A 17,901-nucleotide genomic window follows, 5' to 3' on the forward strand; every position below is an offset into this window, starting at 1 on the left:
TCCGCTTCAATTCAAGAAAGGTTTATGTCATTAATGCTATTACCTAGCATATTTATTCCATCATATCAATGTCATTCTTTGACTCAGTTCGTTTACTTTCTGCACTCGGTAACATCTGCAAGCAAGTTTGTTTTCTTCCTTCCATTGTACTATGTTTTGTAAGTTCTGCTAGTCATCATTGGCTACTGAGCACAGACCCAAAATCACATAGTTCCATTGATGTTTTTCAGGTCAATAGTTACCGTAAAGTGGGGTAACTTCGGCCATACAGGGTAACTTCGGCCACTGACGAATAGCAACATTTATTTTCTCCTGCCTCCTATACTGGAAAAGATAAACCACTTGCAACAACTAAAATGCACATACAATAGAATCCTCTATCAACACTCGGTAGTCCAAATAACATTGGCGGGCTCATTGTTGAGTCAATCAATTTTTTCTGCAGCTCCGACTATTGTCTTCTCTGGTAACAACAGAAAACAAACTGTTCTCTCGCCCCAGTATTCGATTCTCCATTCCACTGGTTTATGGGATCAAAATGTAAGTTTGTCTGGTAACTGATCAACACAATTTGATGCATTTTATTCAAATAGGTTTTGCAGGGAATAGTTTTGTGATAAAAATTATCCTCTTCCGGGGTAACTTCGACCATCCCAAGAACGTACATGAAAACATTACGCGGCCGCGGATATTGTAATTACAATCCTGTTTACTTCAAGAACACTTTAGAAGAGATTAATAAAGGCATAATAACAATAAACGGGGAAGTTTATCTCGACAGGGAGGGGAAAGACAGTTTCCATTTTCAATGATAAATAGACGGATATCAGTTGACATGGACGATACACATTTTAGAAAACATGATTGACAGCCCAGATAGTTTCTAATTTGAAGACAGTGTATTAGGAGGATAGTCTACAAGTTTGCTTCTTTTCTGAGCGCCTTTTCTCTCCATACAATCGGGCTTTATGATTTCCGTATATTTTATTTATTATCTTTTGTACCATTACAAATATTTATGCAATGCAACATGTAATTTGTAATATCATACAATGCTTGTACGCTTAGGCTAAATAAAATAGTTTCTTCTTTGGGGAAAAATGAATTTGATCATTATACATCTGTTTCACCATAAATCGTTTTAATTTGTTTGTGATTGTTGATACTGGACGTTTTGCAAGTTTTTAAAAACATTCACGGTGGCTGAAGTAACACTACATCGAAGAAAATTTCGTTTCTTGAGTTATTTTTTACGGCGGCCGAAGTTACCCCGAAACATGGGGTAACTCCGGCCACTCTTTCAATAATCATTATTCATTACTGAATAACAATTAGAATGATGTTTGTATTTAAAAATGAAGAACAAACATGGCAGAATTTATATTATATTTTTCAGAAAATTAGAGGTAATATTTCACATTTTATTTTTAAAAATATACGAAAAAGTGGCCGAAGTTACCCCATTTTACGGTACTCATCCACTTCCTGTGATCCGTATCATTCTCCCTGTGATGCTGTTCACTACTTCTTCTTATTCTTCTTCCTCTTTTTCTTCTTCTTTGTACATTACAATAATTCTTTCTTGCTTATATAAGAGTGAAATTTATACAATTTTCACATAAATATTTAATTTAATCCCTTCATTTAAGATCAAACGATGTAACACAAAATAAAACCTTCTTGCGCTGAAACAAAGCATTGCAGCCCATCGGTTTCTTCACAAAAAATGTTTAAAAGAAAGTTATCTACTCAATCCCAAAAAAAATGTCAGCCTAATTCAGAAACATCCCATATAATTAAACATTTTAATATGGGTAATCAATAAATTTAGATGAATGTTTGAAAATAAATTTGAAACTAAAATGTATACATTAGAAGAATAGTTATCTAGTTAGAGTTATGTAAAATACTTATAACTTTATAAATGAAGAAAGAAGTTCTCGGGCTGATTGGTTGTGAATAATTCAGAATTTTGTGAAGGGCCGAACACCAATAGGGCTTAAGAGAGAGATTGAGGAAGACCTAAAAGATAATGGATAGGTTGAATAAAGCAGAAGGAAAAGTAATGTATGTATAGAAGAATTCACAGCGTTAACTACAAATAGAGCACTGATATTATAGAATACAATGCATTAGTTTGCTCATAGGCATAAATGATAGTAACCTGATTATTGAAAGGCATGAAAATATATAATTAATGGTATCTAAATGTGTATTCATTCATTCAATTATCTGCTTTCGTAGGAGACTGTTTAACAACTCCTTTGTTTATTTTTTCTGGTTTTATGTCCATTCAAAATGTGTTTTATTCCTCTTCGGTTGTCACAGTTGCTCCTAGCTTCATAACCCGGCCAGAGAACTTGACTCTGAAGAGCGGTGGATTAGCAGAGATGCGATGTGTGGCTGAGGGTTCACCAGAAATCACGTGGTTCAAGGATGGGCGTTCCATAACTTCAGGAGGACGAGTATCCATTGAAAGAGCAGGTAAGTGCTACCTAGAGACAGCAAATCTCTGATGTTCTTCTATTGTGTAGTGTTCCATTAATCATCAGTGACTACTGAGAAAGTCAGTAGTGATGCGTAACTGGTAGGCTTGTCAATTCAAATCCCATTGTTGACCACAAACCCAAAATCCCATAATTTCACTGGTGTTTTACAGGTCAACAGTTACTCATCCAGCATGCCAAAGAGTCAGACTCTGGCCAGTATGTGTGTCGGGCTCAGAACGAGGCTGGGTTCACGGAAACTAGCGCCTATCTTACCGTGAGAGACAACGGTCAACACGTGGTGCCGCACGTCGTTCAGAAGGACAGCGCAGTCGGTAATGGTAGTCTGGCCCCGCGCCTTGTCGTCTCGCCATACAACATGCAGGCTCCGCTCGGAAGTACTATAGAGATTCCCTGCAAGGCTGCAGGTGACCCCAGTCCGACCATCAGCTGGAACAAGGATGGGAGGCCACTCACTCTTACCAAGAGGTTCAGGTAAGTTTATAAACTGCACCCATAACTGTGTACTGTATTCTTTATCCCCAAGTAGATCAGACTCATCATCATCATCATCATCATCATCATTGGTGTATAGTTCCACTGTTACTAACGTCTTGTTCTTCATGACATCATCCAGTGTCCTTCCCCTAGCTGCAATGTCAATCTTGACCATATCCATCCAGCTGGTTGTAATAGATTTCAGTCAAGGAAGACATGAACACAAAAGAGAAATATGAACCCTGATGAAATTAAGTTGGTCTTGCAATCTTGCCATTACTAGTCTTGAAGGAAAATACCATTTGAAGTTTAGGTGTGGAGGCAAATAGGTCCACTGCACAGAGAGTGTTGATATTCAAAGAAATGATTCCTAATCGATTACAAGTTGAAATAAACTGAAATTAAATTACATTAGGGAATTTAACATTGCTTACCCTAAGAGAACCAGAGCTCCTGGACAACACATCTGCTCTACATGATCCCGCAGACAGAATGAATTTACCCTGCAACGTGCTTCCATGCTGGGTGGTGCAACAGGAAACAGCAAAGCAAAATGAATGGGCAATGACTGCTATTCTGAAACTGAAAGGTCAAAACAATTCTAACAAGTTGATACATTTAAATATGTAGCAGCAATTGGATGCTTAATACAACAATTATAAAAGGAATAAATTGTAAACATTAAAATAAATGTTAAAAAATGTTAAGCCTCCATGGTTCAGGCGGCAGCACACCGGCCTCTCACTGCTGGATACCATGGTTCAAATCCCGGTCACACCATGTGAGATTTGTGCTAGACAAAGTGCAGGCGGGGCAGGTTTTTCTCTGGGTACTCCGGTTTTCCCTGTCATCTTTTATTCCAGCAAAACTCTCCACTGTCAGTCATTAATCATTGCCTCAGAGGAGTGCGACAGGCCTGGGCAGCCGGCATAATTCCTATCTTCGCTTTCATTCATCCCATCCCTGACCTGGTCATTGACTGGAAAACAGGTTGTAGGTTTTCACTCATTTAAAAATGTTAAAACACTGTAACATCAAAATTAAACTAAGTTAAATACACGGCAACCAAATGCAGGCTGTGGATAGTGGAAGGAACCCCATGAGGTTATGGACTGAAAGACTTTTGCAACCAAAACTTCAACAAAGAATAATTTAATTAATACCTATTTATTATTTTTAAAAAACATCAAAGAAAAGGAAATACGGTTAACTACCAGTAGCATAAACACAAAATAGAAATGCGAACCCTGATGAAATTAAGTTGCAGTCTTACAATCTTGCCGGTACTAGTCTTGAAGGAAAATACCTTTTGAAGTTTAGGTGTGAAGGCAAATAGGTCCACTGTATAGAGTGTGTCTATATTCAAAGAAAAGATTCTTAATCGATTACAAGTTAACATGTGAAGCAACCACCTTCACTACAGAAAAATACAGGTCATAGCAAAACAATTTAAAATGAATCTGAATTACTGAAGTCAAGCTTAGTAAGCCATTTAATTGTAAGGTACAAAACTGTTAGAAAAGCTTACCTTGTGCAAACTTGAGGATGGGTGTAAAGCACCTCACCCCATCATAAATTTATTTCGATTCAATGTTGATAAAATCAATGGGTAAACTCCTGTAACAAGTTAAAATGTGAAATAAACTGAAATTAAATTAAATTAGGGAGTTGAAGATTGCTTACCTCAAGAGAACCAGAGCTCTGCATGGAGCACAGAGCTGATCCTGAAGATAGAATGAATTTACCCTGTGATGTGCTTCCCGAAGGTAGCCCCCACTGGGTGGTGCAACAGGAAACAGCAGAGCAAAATTAATGACCAATGACCACACAGGAATTGCCTTTCAGTCCTTTTTTTTGAAGCCAATCAAATTTCAATTTTTAATAAGACACTGGTGATCTTGTCCTTGGATACTTCTCAAAGCTTGGGTCTTGTGCAAGTCCTAGAAAAATCTACATGTGCAGTACAGTCCCACAAATGCCAACGGTAAAATTGAATACAATTTTTAAATGATCCAGAATTTACTTGAAGTAGGCTCGATATATTAACTCTCACAGCACAGGTCACAAAATACTTTGGTTATTCGATATCAGATTATTTAAACTCAGGACTCAAAATTAAGACCCGTATAGGAATAGCAAGATTAACCTTCAAGAAAATGAGGGCTTTACAGTATGATAATGCCTTAAATTGAAAACTGAGGCAGCGTGTGGTTAAATGTTATGTTTGGTCAATTTTGCGTTATGGAACCGAACCTAGACTTTGAAATCAACTGTCATAAAAAGGCTAGAAGCTCTGGATATGTTGTTTCATAGAAGAATACTGAAAGTCTCCTGGATAGAGCATGTCTCTAATGAACAGATATTGCAGAGAGCACACTCAAGAAAGCTGCTGACCACCATTAAATGCAGGAAAATTGCATACCTGGGGCATGTTTGTGTTATGTGGCACCTCATTTTAGAAAGAAAAATTGAAGAACAGCGAGAAGTAGGCAGAAAGAAGAAAACGTCAAACATCATGTCTCAAGAACATTCAAGACGTGACTGGAATAAAAACCATGAAACAACTCTACCATGTTACTGAAGATAGAAAAACACTGTTGATATTGATCACCATCATTTGGGAGACTGGGCATGTTGTTTAGAAGAAGGTTTTGATTCTTCCAATCAGGCATTTTCCAAATACATCCAGGCAGTTCTCATATGCTCCCTTCTCATCATATGTCCAAATGACAATAGTTCGAATGTGCCGTCTCAGTCTAGTAGAGATGTCTTTATCTCAGCTTCCTTCCTAACCTGCTCATTTATTAGTGTGTCTGTCCTGGTCTTCTGGATAATGGACCTCAAGAACTTCATCTCTGATACCTACAAAACCATAGGTCAAGATTGGTATGAAACAGCTGCTCAACATTGCTACTTTTGCTTTCTTTCAAACCTTAGCATCCCGAAGAATGATTCTGACTTGATGGTAGTAGGCAGAGCTTTTTTGCATCCTGTTGGCGATCTCTCCTCTTGAGTGTCTGAACCCATAGTGGGCGGCTCATCTCCATATTAGGTGTGGCTGTTGATTAGTGCTCCAGATCGTACCAACCTGGTTCTACTTCCTGGCGAGTTGCTGAATATTTACAAAAACTTTGTTCATGCTTTTATTCAAATCGTATGAAATGTATATTTGATTTTAGGTTATCCAAGCTTGGAAGTCTGTACATCTCAAATGTCTCCCAAGAAGATGCTGGAGTGTACGAGTGTTCTGCTACGAATGAGAATGGACGATCGAGAGCTCAAGGAAGATTAACAGTGAAAGGTGATTTGTCCTTAGAAAGATTTTGTAATTATACAATTTTTAGAAAGAAATTCTGGGCATCAGAGGTAAACTATTGTAAGTGCATAAACAACAATTTTGAGGTTGTCACTTTAGCAATCCTGATCACGTATTCCACCTTTACAATACAGTTTCATCCCTAGCAGGACATCATTAATGGAAACATGAATAAAAGACCTTATAAAAAATATCACATAGATGTTAGTACATACGCACAGTGAAAAACACGTTCACTTACAGATAAAAATGACATGTGACATCTTGTCCTTAAAAAATGGACAGACTCCTGAAGATTTTTACCACAAAGTTGCACTCACATCTGATCTTTTAAGGTGTTCCTCGCATGGTGGTACTAATCACAGGTAATACAGACCCATGGTATGTTACACATAATGGCACCACTTGCAGGCAACACAGACCCATGGTGTTCCTCACATAGGTGCAACACTCACAAACAGCACAGACCTATGGTATTCCTCACATAGTGAGATTAATCACAGGCCACATATACTCTTGGTTCCATTCACCTGGTGGTACTAATCACAGGCAATGCAAACCCATGATGTATCACACACATAATGGTACCACCCACAGGCACCACAGATCCATTGTGTTCCTCACATAATGGTACCACCCACAGGCACCACAGACCCATTGTGTTCCTTTCATAATGGCACCCATTCACAGGTAACACAGACCCATGGTGTTCCTCACATAATGGCACCACTCACAGGTAACACAGCCCCATGGTATTCCTTACGTAGTGGGACTAATCACAGGCCACGTATACTCATGGTGCCACTTACCTGGTGGTACTAATCACAGGCAATGCAAACCCATGGTGTATCAGATACATAATGGTACCACCCACAGGCAACACAGATCCATTTTGTTCCTCACAAAATGGCACCACTCACAGGTAACACAGATCCATTGTGTTCCTCACATAATGGCACCACTCACAGGTAACACAGATCCATTGTGTTCCTCACATAATGGCACCACTCACAGGTAACACAGATCCATTGTGTTCCTCACATAATGGCACCACTCACAGGTAACACAGATCCATTGTGTTCCTCACATAATGGCACCACTCACAGGCAACACAGATCCATTTTGTTCCTCACAAAATGGCACCACTCACAGGTAACACAGATCCATTGTGTTCCTCACATAATGGCACCACTCACAGGTAACACAGATCCATTGTGTTCCTCACATAATGGCACCACTCACAGGTAACACAGATCCATTGTGTTCCTCACATAATGGTACCACCCACAGGCAACACAGATCCATTTTGTTCCTCACAAAATGGCACCACTCACAGGTAACACAGATCCATTGTGTTCCTCACATAATGGCACCACTCACAGGCAACACAGATCCATTTTGTTCCTCACAAAATGGCACCACTCACAGGCACCACAGATCCATTGTGTTCCTCACATAATGGTACCACCCACAGGCACCACAGACCCATTGTGTTCCTCACAAAATGGCACCACTCACAGGTAACACAGATCCATTGTGTTCCTCACATAATGGCACCACTCACAGGTAACACAGATCCATTGTGTTCCTCACATAATGGCACCACTCACAGGCAACACAGACCCATGGTGTTCACCATGTAGTGATTCCAGTATAGCTAGATATATCTCGTGTTAAAAGAATGGTTAAGAGCTTGTATTTGACAATACTATTTTGTATATTTGCAATTAATTTACAGTAACAGTTACTACCTCATACTGCCCCTCTATGTGAAATTTGTTTGTAGAGTCTTAAGTGATGTATAATTCTATCAAACTGGTTTATACTGTATTTTAACTTTATGTAACAGGACTACTTTTCATGTTAAACAGAGGAGCCTCTGATGGGACCTGGTGATCGCTTTGTAAGGGTGGCATTCAAAGAGGCAAGCACGGCAGTCGACAGAGCTGTCAACGACACTATCAGGAAATTATTTTCACGAGATCCTGCAACGAGCTCCAAACCTGCCTCTCCAAGCGAACTCTTCCGATTGTTACGCTTCCCCAACCAGGCTGCTAGAGACGTTGCTTGGTCGGCCGAAGTCTACGAGCGGACGCTAATTAACATCAGGAAACACGTGGAAGCAGGCATGAAGCTGAATCTCACAACAGGTAGAGTCTTATTTTTTAAATAAATTATGTTCCATACATATCGTAAATAATGGTAATTGCCAGTAGCAGCGATTGGGAATTAGTAGTGGTGGTGGTGGGGGCAGTACAGACAACAAAATGTACCTGGATTTGTGGGATATAGAGGGCGCAGTGGGGAGTGTATATATCAAAACTGAAAATAAAGCTACACAATGGTAAGTTTTTTTATGTTCTCTGAGCAAATTTTGACAGAGAGATTAAGGTTGACAGTTTACCAACTTAAGTCGGTAATAATTTTTTTGAGATTTTGATTCAATTCTCTGCAATAAAACTTTCACCAAAGAAACAATATTACACATGCATTACAATTAAATAGAAGGATGGTGTGATTAGAAAATAAAGAATCTTTTAGCATTTGAAATCACACTAAAAATCTAACATTCATTAAAGAGACTGCCAGACTTACAAATGCGCACGGCAAGTGAGTAAACCTCCATGTCCATTATCTTGCCAAAAAAATATATACTCCTGCTTCCCTTCCACACATCACACGCAAAGAGTCCACTACTTGCTGTGACGCTATACAAATTGTTTAGCCGCAACGAGCGACATCTTGTACATGTTTCCGCTAATAATTTTGTTAACAATTAAAGAAAATAAAGGAAATAGTTAGCCGATAAGGCAACAGGGCTGTACAAATTGCTTGTTTTAATAATTCATTTAATTCCTAGTTTCAGCCAACTAAAATGGAATAAAAATTAAATGTTTTCTCCACAAAGTGGTGGGAGTGGGGGGGGGGGGGCATCTGCTCCCTCTTGCGCCCCCTAATCGCTGCTACTGATAATTACTCTGGAACTAGGTAACCATCCCTTATCAGAGAAACAGATTGTTTTGAAGTTTATTTCTATTCTAAAAAGATGCATAGTCTGAAAGTAAATTCTCCTATTTAAACGTTCCAACCTTGCCAACCTTCAAGGCAGTTTCCCATTTTCAGATCAGATAAATGCCAATGCTGTACCTTAACACTTTCACTGTCTTAGTCACAACTGCCTTGCTTTCAACTCAGCGCCCTACAAGCTCATGTAAATAAACAAGAAATACAGACACACATAGAAAATTAATGTTCTTAAAACAATAAAAGTCACTTTACAAAGGTGAAAAATGAGAGTATCCTCCTAATTCAATACAATAAATATTCCGTCATTAGACGAAGTAAACAAATGTTTCGGCTCGTTTGAGCCATCTTCAGTGAAGTTTGTTTTTTCATTTGCTCCTTCATTATGTTTTTTAGCATTTTTTCAACTTATATTATTAGAGCTCCCTCAAGGTCATCCACACGTTCCCTCTTGTCCATTCCCATTCACCACAGTAACTCGTACAACAACTCATTCATACCTGCTACCATACGTTCCTGGAACTCAATCCCAGCTGAAATTAGAGGCATAGGCAATCCGAGGCTATTTAAAAGGAAATGTTTAATGTGGTATTCAAATATGTAAATAGTAGATTTCACCAACGTAAAATTTAATAATTAGCTCTTAATTATCAATAAGCATAGAAATTTTAGAGGTTAAGTAAATTACTTTTAGTGATTTTTAGAAATACATGTAAAAATGATTTTATAAAGCTGTTGTATAATATGGTTTGGCATAATAGCAGGCTTCATAGCCTGAGCCCCGCCATATAAGAAAGGCAATAAACTAAACTAAACTAAACTAAACTAAATTATTTCAAATCTCCCCTCATTTTTCACTGAAGATGGCTCAAACGAGCCGAAACATGTTTGAATTTGTTTACTCCATCTCATGACGGAATATTTATTGTATTGAATTAGGAGGATACTCTCATTTTTCACCTTTGTAAAGTGAAAACCGTCAATAAGGAATGATTCTAATATCTTGTAAAATAAAAGTCATTCAAAAAAATTAATTTTTAGAAGTCCAGCTATGAAAAATTGTTGGAAATTTCCATTTTCAAACCTGCTTACCTAGTGAATTGTATTTTATTGGGGATAATAACAGACACTACAAATTTGGGGCAATTTACGGTAGTGTGAGGTCCCGTCACCACCACCACCACCTGTTGATGGTAAAACAATAGAGAATACCACTGTCAGCTTAATCACGATTGATATTTTCATCATCACTAAGTTAACTTGAACTATCACTTTCACTAAATAAATAATTATGATGATACAATTCTCTTTCCATATCATAATTTAGCAAAGAACATGAAACAGTGCACGGTGAGGAAGCCATAGTGTAAACAAACAGCAGCTAGCATCATTCTTTGGTCTCTACTTCAGCCACGCAAGGAGGATAAATACTTAGAGCAGTGCTATTGCAAAGAGAATATCTTTGTGTTTCCAATAATGTGCAAGAGATTGTGTTTGCCTTCATCTTTGGCTACAATCAAAGCAATAAAGGCAAAGCTGCACAAGCCCGAGTTTGTACTCCTTCACTGTCGATGTCACTCGCAAGCAAAGCAGACCCAATGCGGTCCTCACATAGTGGAACTACTCTCAGGCAACATAGACCCATAGTGTTCCTCACTTAGTGGAACTACTCTCAGGCAACATAGACCCATAGTGTTCCTCACATAGTGGAACTACTCTCAGGCAACATTGACCCATAGTGTTCCTCACTTAGTGGAACTACTCTCAGGCAACATAGACCCATAGTGTTCCTCACATAGTGGAACTACTCGTAGGCAATGCAAACCCACGGCATAGCACACATTATGGTAGCACCCACACGCAACGCAGACCCAAGGCGAAGGAGTTAACAAAAGTCCCAGCCGCTACCTTTTTGTCTCCCACAGTTGCCAAAAATACCTGTGGATATGTCATGGAAAGGACCAGACAAATACCCAGTGAGTTGGCCGTGTGGTTAGGGGTGCACAGCTGTCAGCATGCATTTGGGAGATAGCGGGTTCCAACCCCATGGTCGGCAGTCCTGTACATGGTTTTCCATGGTTTCCTATTTTCACACCAGGCAAATGCTGGGGCTGTACCTTAATTAAAACTGTGGCTGCTTCCTTCCCACTCCTAGGCCTTTCCTATCCCATCATCGCCATAAGACCTATCTGTGTCAATGCGATGTAAAGTAAATTGTAAAAATGAATTTTGAAAAACAAGTAACGAACCAAGTCGTGTATAGAGAGATAGGAATGCATAACAATGGTGGGTCAGTGTAGGAAGATCCTGGCGATGAAGAATCGAAACAGTACCTTAATTTGAATACGCCTTTAGGCTTTCTACCCGTGATGTAGGGGTAGCGTGCCTGCCTCTTACCCGGAGGCCCCGGGTTCAATTCCCAGCCAGGTCAGGGATTTTTACCTAGACCTGAGGGCTGGTTCGAAGTCCACTCAGCCTACGTGATTAGAATTGATGAGCTATCTGATGGTGAGACGGTGGCCCCGGTCTAGAAAGCCAAGAATAACGGCCGAGAGGATTCGTCGTGCTGACCACATGACACCTCGTAATCTGCAGGCCTTCGGGCTGAGCAGCGGTCGCTTGGTAGGCCAAGGCCCTTCAAGGGCTGTAGTGTGATGGGGTTTGGTTTTTTTAGGCCTTCTACAGTTCCAGAGACTTTTGGTGATTATGGGGTTCTGTCTGTGGGTGGGGGCAGTAGAATAACATTCACGGTATCCCCTGCCTGTTGTAAGAGGCGACCATTTGGGGCCCCAGGAGTTCTCAACTTGTGAGCATGGACTGGTGACCACGTGGCCCTTAGCTGAGTCCTGGCACTGCTTCTGCTTACTTGTGCCGGGCTCCCTTGGTCAACTCTTGTTCTTTTCCGACCTCAACAGTATTAGGTTTGCGAATCCTACGGAGTCTTTCATTTTCACACCCTTCATGGCCCTTGTCTTTCTTTGGCCGATACTTTAAGTTTTTGAAGTGCTAGATCCCTTCCAGTTTTTCTCTCTGAATAGTGTTATAAAGAGGATGGTTGCCCAGTTGTACCTTCCTCTTAAAACAGTAATCACCACCACCAACACCACTTTATACTAATCTGCTATGCTCCTCTTTTGTGTTTTCCTTCACTTCCCACATTAAGATGGAATATCTACCAAGATGACCCACCCTCGTTATGAAGCTCAGAAGGACTAAGTAGAGAGCACATGTATGTGAAAACAGCACAGATTTGTCATTGCCCTACTATGTTTCCATATTGGTCCTTTTCTTCTTTTCCTACGTTGACCTCTCATTATGTTCATCCTATGATGTTTTCCTATGCATGTTCCTATCTTTCTACATATGATTATTGTGTTTAGTGTTTACAACGTAATTGTTCCCAATCCTTAGTTGTTCCTTCTTCACCTTCTTTCATTTACATGGCATCTTAGCCTAATCCTGCCGTGTTCCTCCATCTCGATCACGCTTTTTTAAATCCCCTATTCTTAGTAAATACTCCCTCCTCGGTAACCTGTTCCCAACTCTAACAGAACAAAATGACTTAGGAATGTTTTTATTTGTCCCCCATATAAAAAAGATAACCTCACGAGCAATCTCACTTCTCGATTTGTTCTGTAGATATTCTGACATCACCGACATCCACGCCCTCAGAACCTACTATGTATCTTGCATCCTACCGATTACTGAATTCGCATCTCCCATTTGGTCTACCTCTTCACCTACTAATTCGAATCACATTGATCGTGTATAGTCATTCTTCTGTATGCCATTGTTAGAGTCAGAGTATTTGATTGTCGAAACTTGAGTGGCAATGAGATACTCGACAAATTAAACCTTCGCTCATTCTTTACTGAAGGAAAGTAGCCAACCTTAGATTCCGTTATAATGTTGTTAATGGTTTCTTTCATTCTCCTGAACCTGCATTCTTCTTTTCCCTACCTATCCCAACTCACAAAACAAGGATAAATCCACCCCTTCATATTCTGTATTCCCTCCTTTCTCTTGTTCAAAGAACACTATTTATCTGCATTCCAACCCTCTTTAACTCTTTATCTTCTGACAGGAACTTGGATGTTTTTTTTTTTTTTTTTTTTGTATGCCTCCTTTAATTGATTCTTCCTTAACTTAACCTAGCTCATTTCCTTCATCTTCTTTTTTCCCTTCTCATTGCTATCCCATCTATTGTACACAATGTTGACTTACTTGACTTATTTCCTGTTGCTTCCTCTGGAGCATAGATCCTTGGTGAAATTTCTCCACACAGTATGGTTCCTGGCCATTTTCTTAAGTTCACGCCAGGTCCTGTCAGCCTCTGTGATATCCATTTTGATCGTCCTCTTCCAGGACTTCGTTCATTTTCCTCTTCATGCCGAAGGTTGTCATCAGGTTATCTGTCCAGTTTTGTAATTTCACTTTGGTTTTTATAATCAGATTATTTAAGAAGAGTGAGTGATTAACCCACTGCTTCCAAGTGCCTTGACGGGGCTCCCATCTTAAGCCTGATTTTCTGTCGGGGCTTTTTCCCCTTAGCCTTTGAAGTTCCCACTTCTACTGCAAGGCAGCACTTCCTGTTCTATTTACCCAGAATAGGAAGGTTGTCCTTTCCACCAGTTCCACCATTTCGAAGTCCCTCTTCCCCGCCTTCACTGCTATTGAGGTCGTCATCGTAACCCTGGCAAGGGACCTTATGTGGAACTACCAGCTGGATCAGCTGGACCAAGGACTTTTAAAGAGGTGTTACTCCTCTATCGCTCCCCCTTTGTCCAGACTAGTGACAAGCAGAGCCTGGCTTCCCAAACATTAGACCCAAATCGATGGAGTTGTACATAATGTAATATTTATTTACTTTTTACTATAGTATCCTTAACTTAATGTGTCATCTGTATTGTCTTACTGTGCCTACCTATAAGTTCCTTTCTTCGTTTTACTTTCTCTCTTTAATTTTCTTCTTTCTTTTCTTTTCCCATTTTATCTTATTAATTGTTGTCTCTCTACAGTTATTTTGTTAGTTTTTAATTTTCTTCTGTTACTTTTGTCATTAGATGATTTTTCTTCACTGCTCTTTCATTTTTTTAAGTTTGCATTGTACTACTCCATTGTAAATACTTCTTTCATTGCGGAACTCTGTAATTCGGCTTCTCGCTGTTTTGGTTTCCCAAACAAACAAATTTTAAATTTGTTTTTGTTGTTGTTGTTTTTGTTTTCAAACTACTAAAGGTGCTGTATTCTAATAAAAGTACATTTAATTTTGCTTACAGACTTCTCCTACAAGGACCTGTTGTCACCATCTCATCTACAGCTTGTGGCAAATCTGTCGGGCTGTATGACTCATCGTCCACATGTCAACTGTTCAGACATGTGTTTCCACAGCAAGTATCGTTCTATCGATGGAACATGCAACAATCTTCAGCATCCTATGTGGGGAGCATCCCTGACTGGCTTCCGACGTGTTCTCAAGCCAGAGTATGAGAACGGCTTCAGTATGCCCATTGGTATGAGATTACAATATTTGGTTTATCCTTGCATTAAACCTTTGGCAACATATCGGCAGTGCACATTGTGAAGATATACACGCTTAGTTCAGTATTACATTTGGAATATAGAACTTCTTGTGAACTTCTTCACTTACACCACTCTCACGTATAAATGGAATGTTGTGAACCATTGCCATGTGTTGTCATATGCGGGTACATTGACAAGAGATCTACTTGCAGCTTCCATTCCACTCACGGCATCATCTTCGTTATTACTGCTGCTACTTTCACTCTGATATGGAGATACATTCTTCAGTATCTCTACAACCATCCAACAGGCAGTCTTTAGGAAATTAGCACAAATACCCATCATGCTCATGCAAAGACTTTCATGCAGACTGATGAATGCCCATAACTAGACTAATGGACACACAGGGAAGAAGCATGAAACAAAGTATTATTTATGAAAAAGGCTGTGCTTCCATGAGTTGAAAATTTCAGTGAATTCCTCCCATAACTTGAACAATTTAAAGGCCAAAAATTAATGGCAGAAGACTTTGCGGTTAGAGTCGCACAGCTGTGAGCTTGCATCCGGGAGATAGTGGGTTTGAATCCCACTGCCGACAGCCCTGAAGACGGTTTTCTGTGGTTTCCCATTTTCACACCAGGAAAATGCTGGGGCTGTACCTTAATTAAGGCCATGGCCACTTCCTTCCCACTGCTAGGCCTTTCCTGTCCCATCGTCGCCGTAAGACATATCTGTGTCGGTGCGACGTAAAGCAAATACAAAAAAAAAAGATGACTTTGTAAGTTCAACTCAGCAGAGTATCTTAGGGCTCAAAAAGTATTGCACGAGTGGCACTCGTCAAACTAAGCAAATGAGTTAAAGATATCTTCAAGCCAAGTTCGAAGAGCATTTTCATTATCAAAGGAGTTTCCCTCGATACTGTTGGATAGAGAACAGAAAAGATAGAAATCTGAATACAGAAGATTGGGGGAATTAAAAGTATGTGGAAGAACCTCCCAACCAAGCTCCCAAGTTTCTGTAGGCATGCTTTACAAAGTTACAGCAACACTTTGTCTTCTTCCTGGTCAGTTTTCTAAAACCACTTGAAATGTTAACGGTTACATTTCTCAGAAGCAATTCCCAGAACACAATGCCATCCTTATCCCACCCAAAACACAATGCCATCCTTATCCCACCAGATGTTTAACTTTACCTTCTGCAGATTGGCATTAACTTTTCGACAGAAAGTTGCTTTGCTGTCAGGGCTCAGTCATTCCTTTCCTTTCTGAATACTCAGATAAAGTTATAGTCTCATCACCAGTAACCTTACTAGAGACAGAGGTGAGGATTCTTCTTCTTCTTCTACTTCTTCGCACTTTTCCTGCTTTGCCATAGGTTCTGCTGGTCTGCATGCCAGTCGTCATGTCTGTGATCAAGGGCACAACAAGGAGAGACACCAATGTCCATCTGGGTTGAGGCACAGGACGGTCTTGACAACTGATTGCTTGTCACTGCGCATAACATGACTGTACCAGCATAAAGGAGCCACTCCCAATTTGTCAGTTATGGGTGCAACTGTCATCATGAATCATTTATGAACATTGAATTCACAAACTCCCATACTTGATTGGACATTACTGTTCTCGGTACAATCAAGTCGCTTCAGACCAAGCACCCAGTGCAGCATATGCATCTTCATGACATGTATAGTTTGTGTGTTTAGCGGCTGTTGGCCAACGTTCAGAACCATAGAACCCGACTGGGTGTAAAATGCTCCTATAAACTTTGGCTTTCAGGTGTATGGGTATGTTGCAATCAAAGAATCTGCTGACTTACCTTAAGTTGTTCAGCCAGCTCATGCCAACAGGAGCATGGAGATCAGGTAGCATGGCACTGCCCAAACATATCAGGAAGGAGATCCTGGTTACTCTCATGGATGGTCTCAGGTGTCTGCAATACGCTCTCCTAGACAGGAATAATTGCTGTTAACCAAAAATGAACAAGCAAAAAAGCACAAAGGTCTAACTGCTGATTTCTGTTTTGTTCTTATCTGCTTAAAATATGCAGTGCCCACTCAACCAATTTCTGAACTTTTACACAGAGTGCAAATATCGCATCGTGAATAACTGGTCACAGTTCGTTACATTCTCTTTATCAGAGTCCGATGGTCTTCCTGAAAGAGTGAAGTCACCCATGTCAAAGTGGCCATGTTTAAAACAATTAAATCATTTCCTTGCTGTAATTTCTCACTGCAAATGTTTTGAGATGCTTTTGCCCTTCTACTAAACTCAAAAAAGAAAAATACATCGACAGCCCGGAGATGGTTTTATATGGTTACCAATTTTCACAGCATGCAAATATTGGGGATGTACCTTAATTAAGGCCACGGCTTCCCAGTACTAGCCCTTTCCTATCCTTGTGTTGTCAAAAACCTTGGATGTTTTAGTGTGATGCTAAAAAAGTATTTTGAGAATTTTCTTCTCAAGTTGTTAGTCATGAGCATGATTTCTTGGTAAAAAAAATTAGAAAAAATGCCTCACAAGTATTCACTTTTCTCCATTTAATGCTCCATTTTCTATAATATAATTATTTTCTTTATTAGAATCTTGTATATTTCCACCATTAATTAAATAAAAATATTATTTCATTAGCCGAAGAAGGTCTCACAGACTGAAACATGTTCTAATATTAGGTATATACACTGAGTGGCCAAACGTCATGGGAAGGAGTGTCCATATAGAAAATGTACCGTGTACGACCCCTGAGCGTTGCGGCTACCTGTGGCATAGCTGAGCGGTCTGTCACAGATACTAGTGTCGTGAAGATGGCAACACGTCGCGAGTTAGCCAACTCTCAACATTGGATGATCATCCCGCGCCCAGGTCATAGCATTACACGCGAATTCAGGTTTCCGAGGTCAACAGTGGCAGGGGTGGATCTTCAATATCACAGAGAGAATGTTACCACCCACGTACAGCGCCGCATGGGAAGACCACAGGTATTTAACGAACGGACATCACATCACCTCTGTAGAACCATACTGGGCGTTCCACTGCCCAGTTGAATGCTGGGAGA

General features: G+C 39.9%; 1 protein-coding gene across 1 annotated transcript in view; it reads left to right on the forward strand.

Moving 5' to 3' along the window:
- Pxn (Peroxidasin) overlaps positions 1–17,901 on the forward strand; it is a 296,390-nt gene that overhangs the window by 236,244 nt on the left and 42,245 nt on the right. The window contains exons 11-15 of the mRNA XM_067156835.2: positions 2,329–2,484; positions 2,660–2,981; positions 6,164–6,285; positions 8,172–8,450; positions 14,604–14,837. Coding sequence (XP_067012936.2) covers positions 2,329–2,484; positions 2,660–2,981; positions 6,164–6,285; positions 8,172–8,450; positions 14,604–14,837 — 1,113 coding nt within the window. The remainder of the gene's footprint in view (positions 1–2,328; positions 2,485–2,659; positions 2,982–6,163; positions 6,286–8,171; positions 8,451–14,603; positions 14,838–17,901) is intronic.

The sequence above is a fragment of the Anabrus simplex genome, chromosome 12 (genome assembly GCF_040414725.1).
Source record: "Anabrus simplex isolate iqAnaSimp1 chromosome 12, ASM4041472v1, whole genome shotgun sequence".
NCBI lineage: Eukaryota > Metazoa > Arthropoda > Insecta > Orthoptera > Tettigoniidae > Anabrus > Anabrus simplex.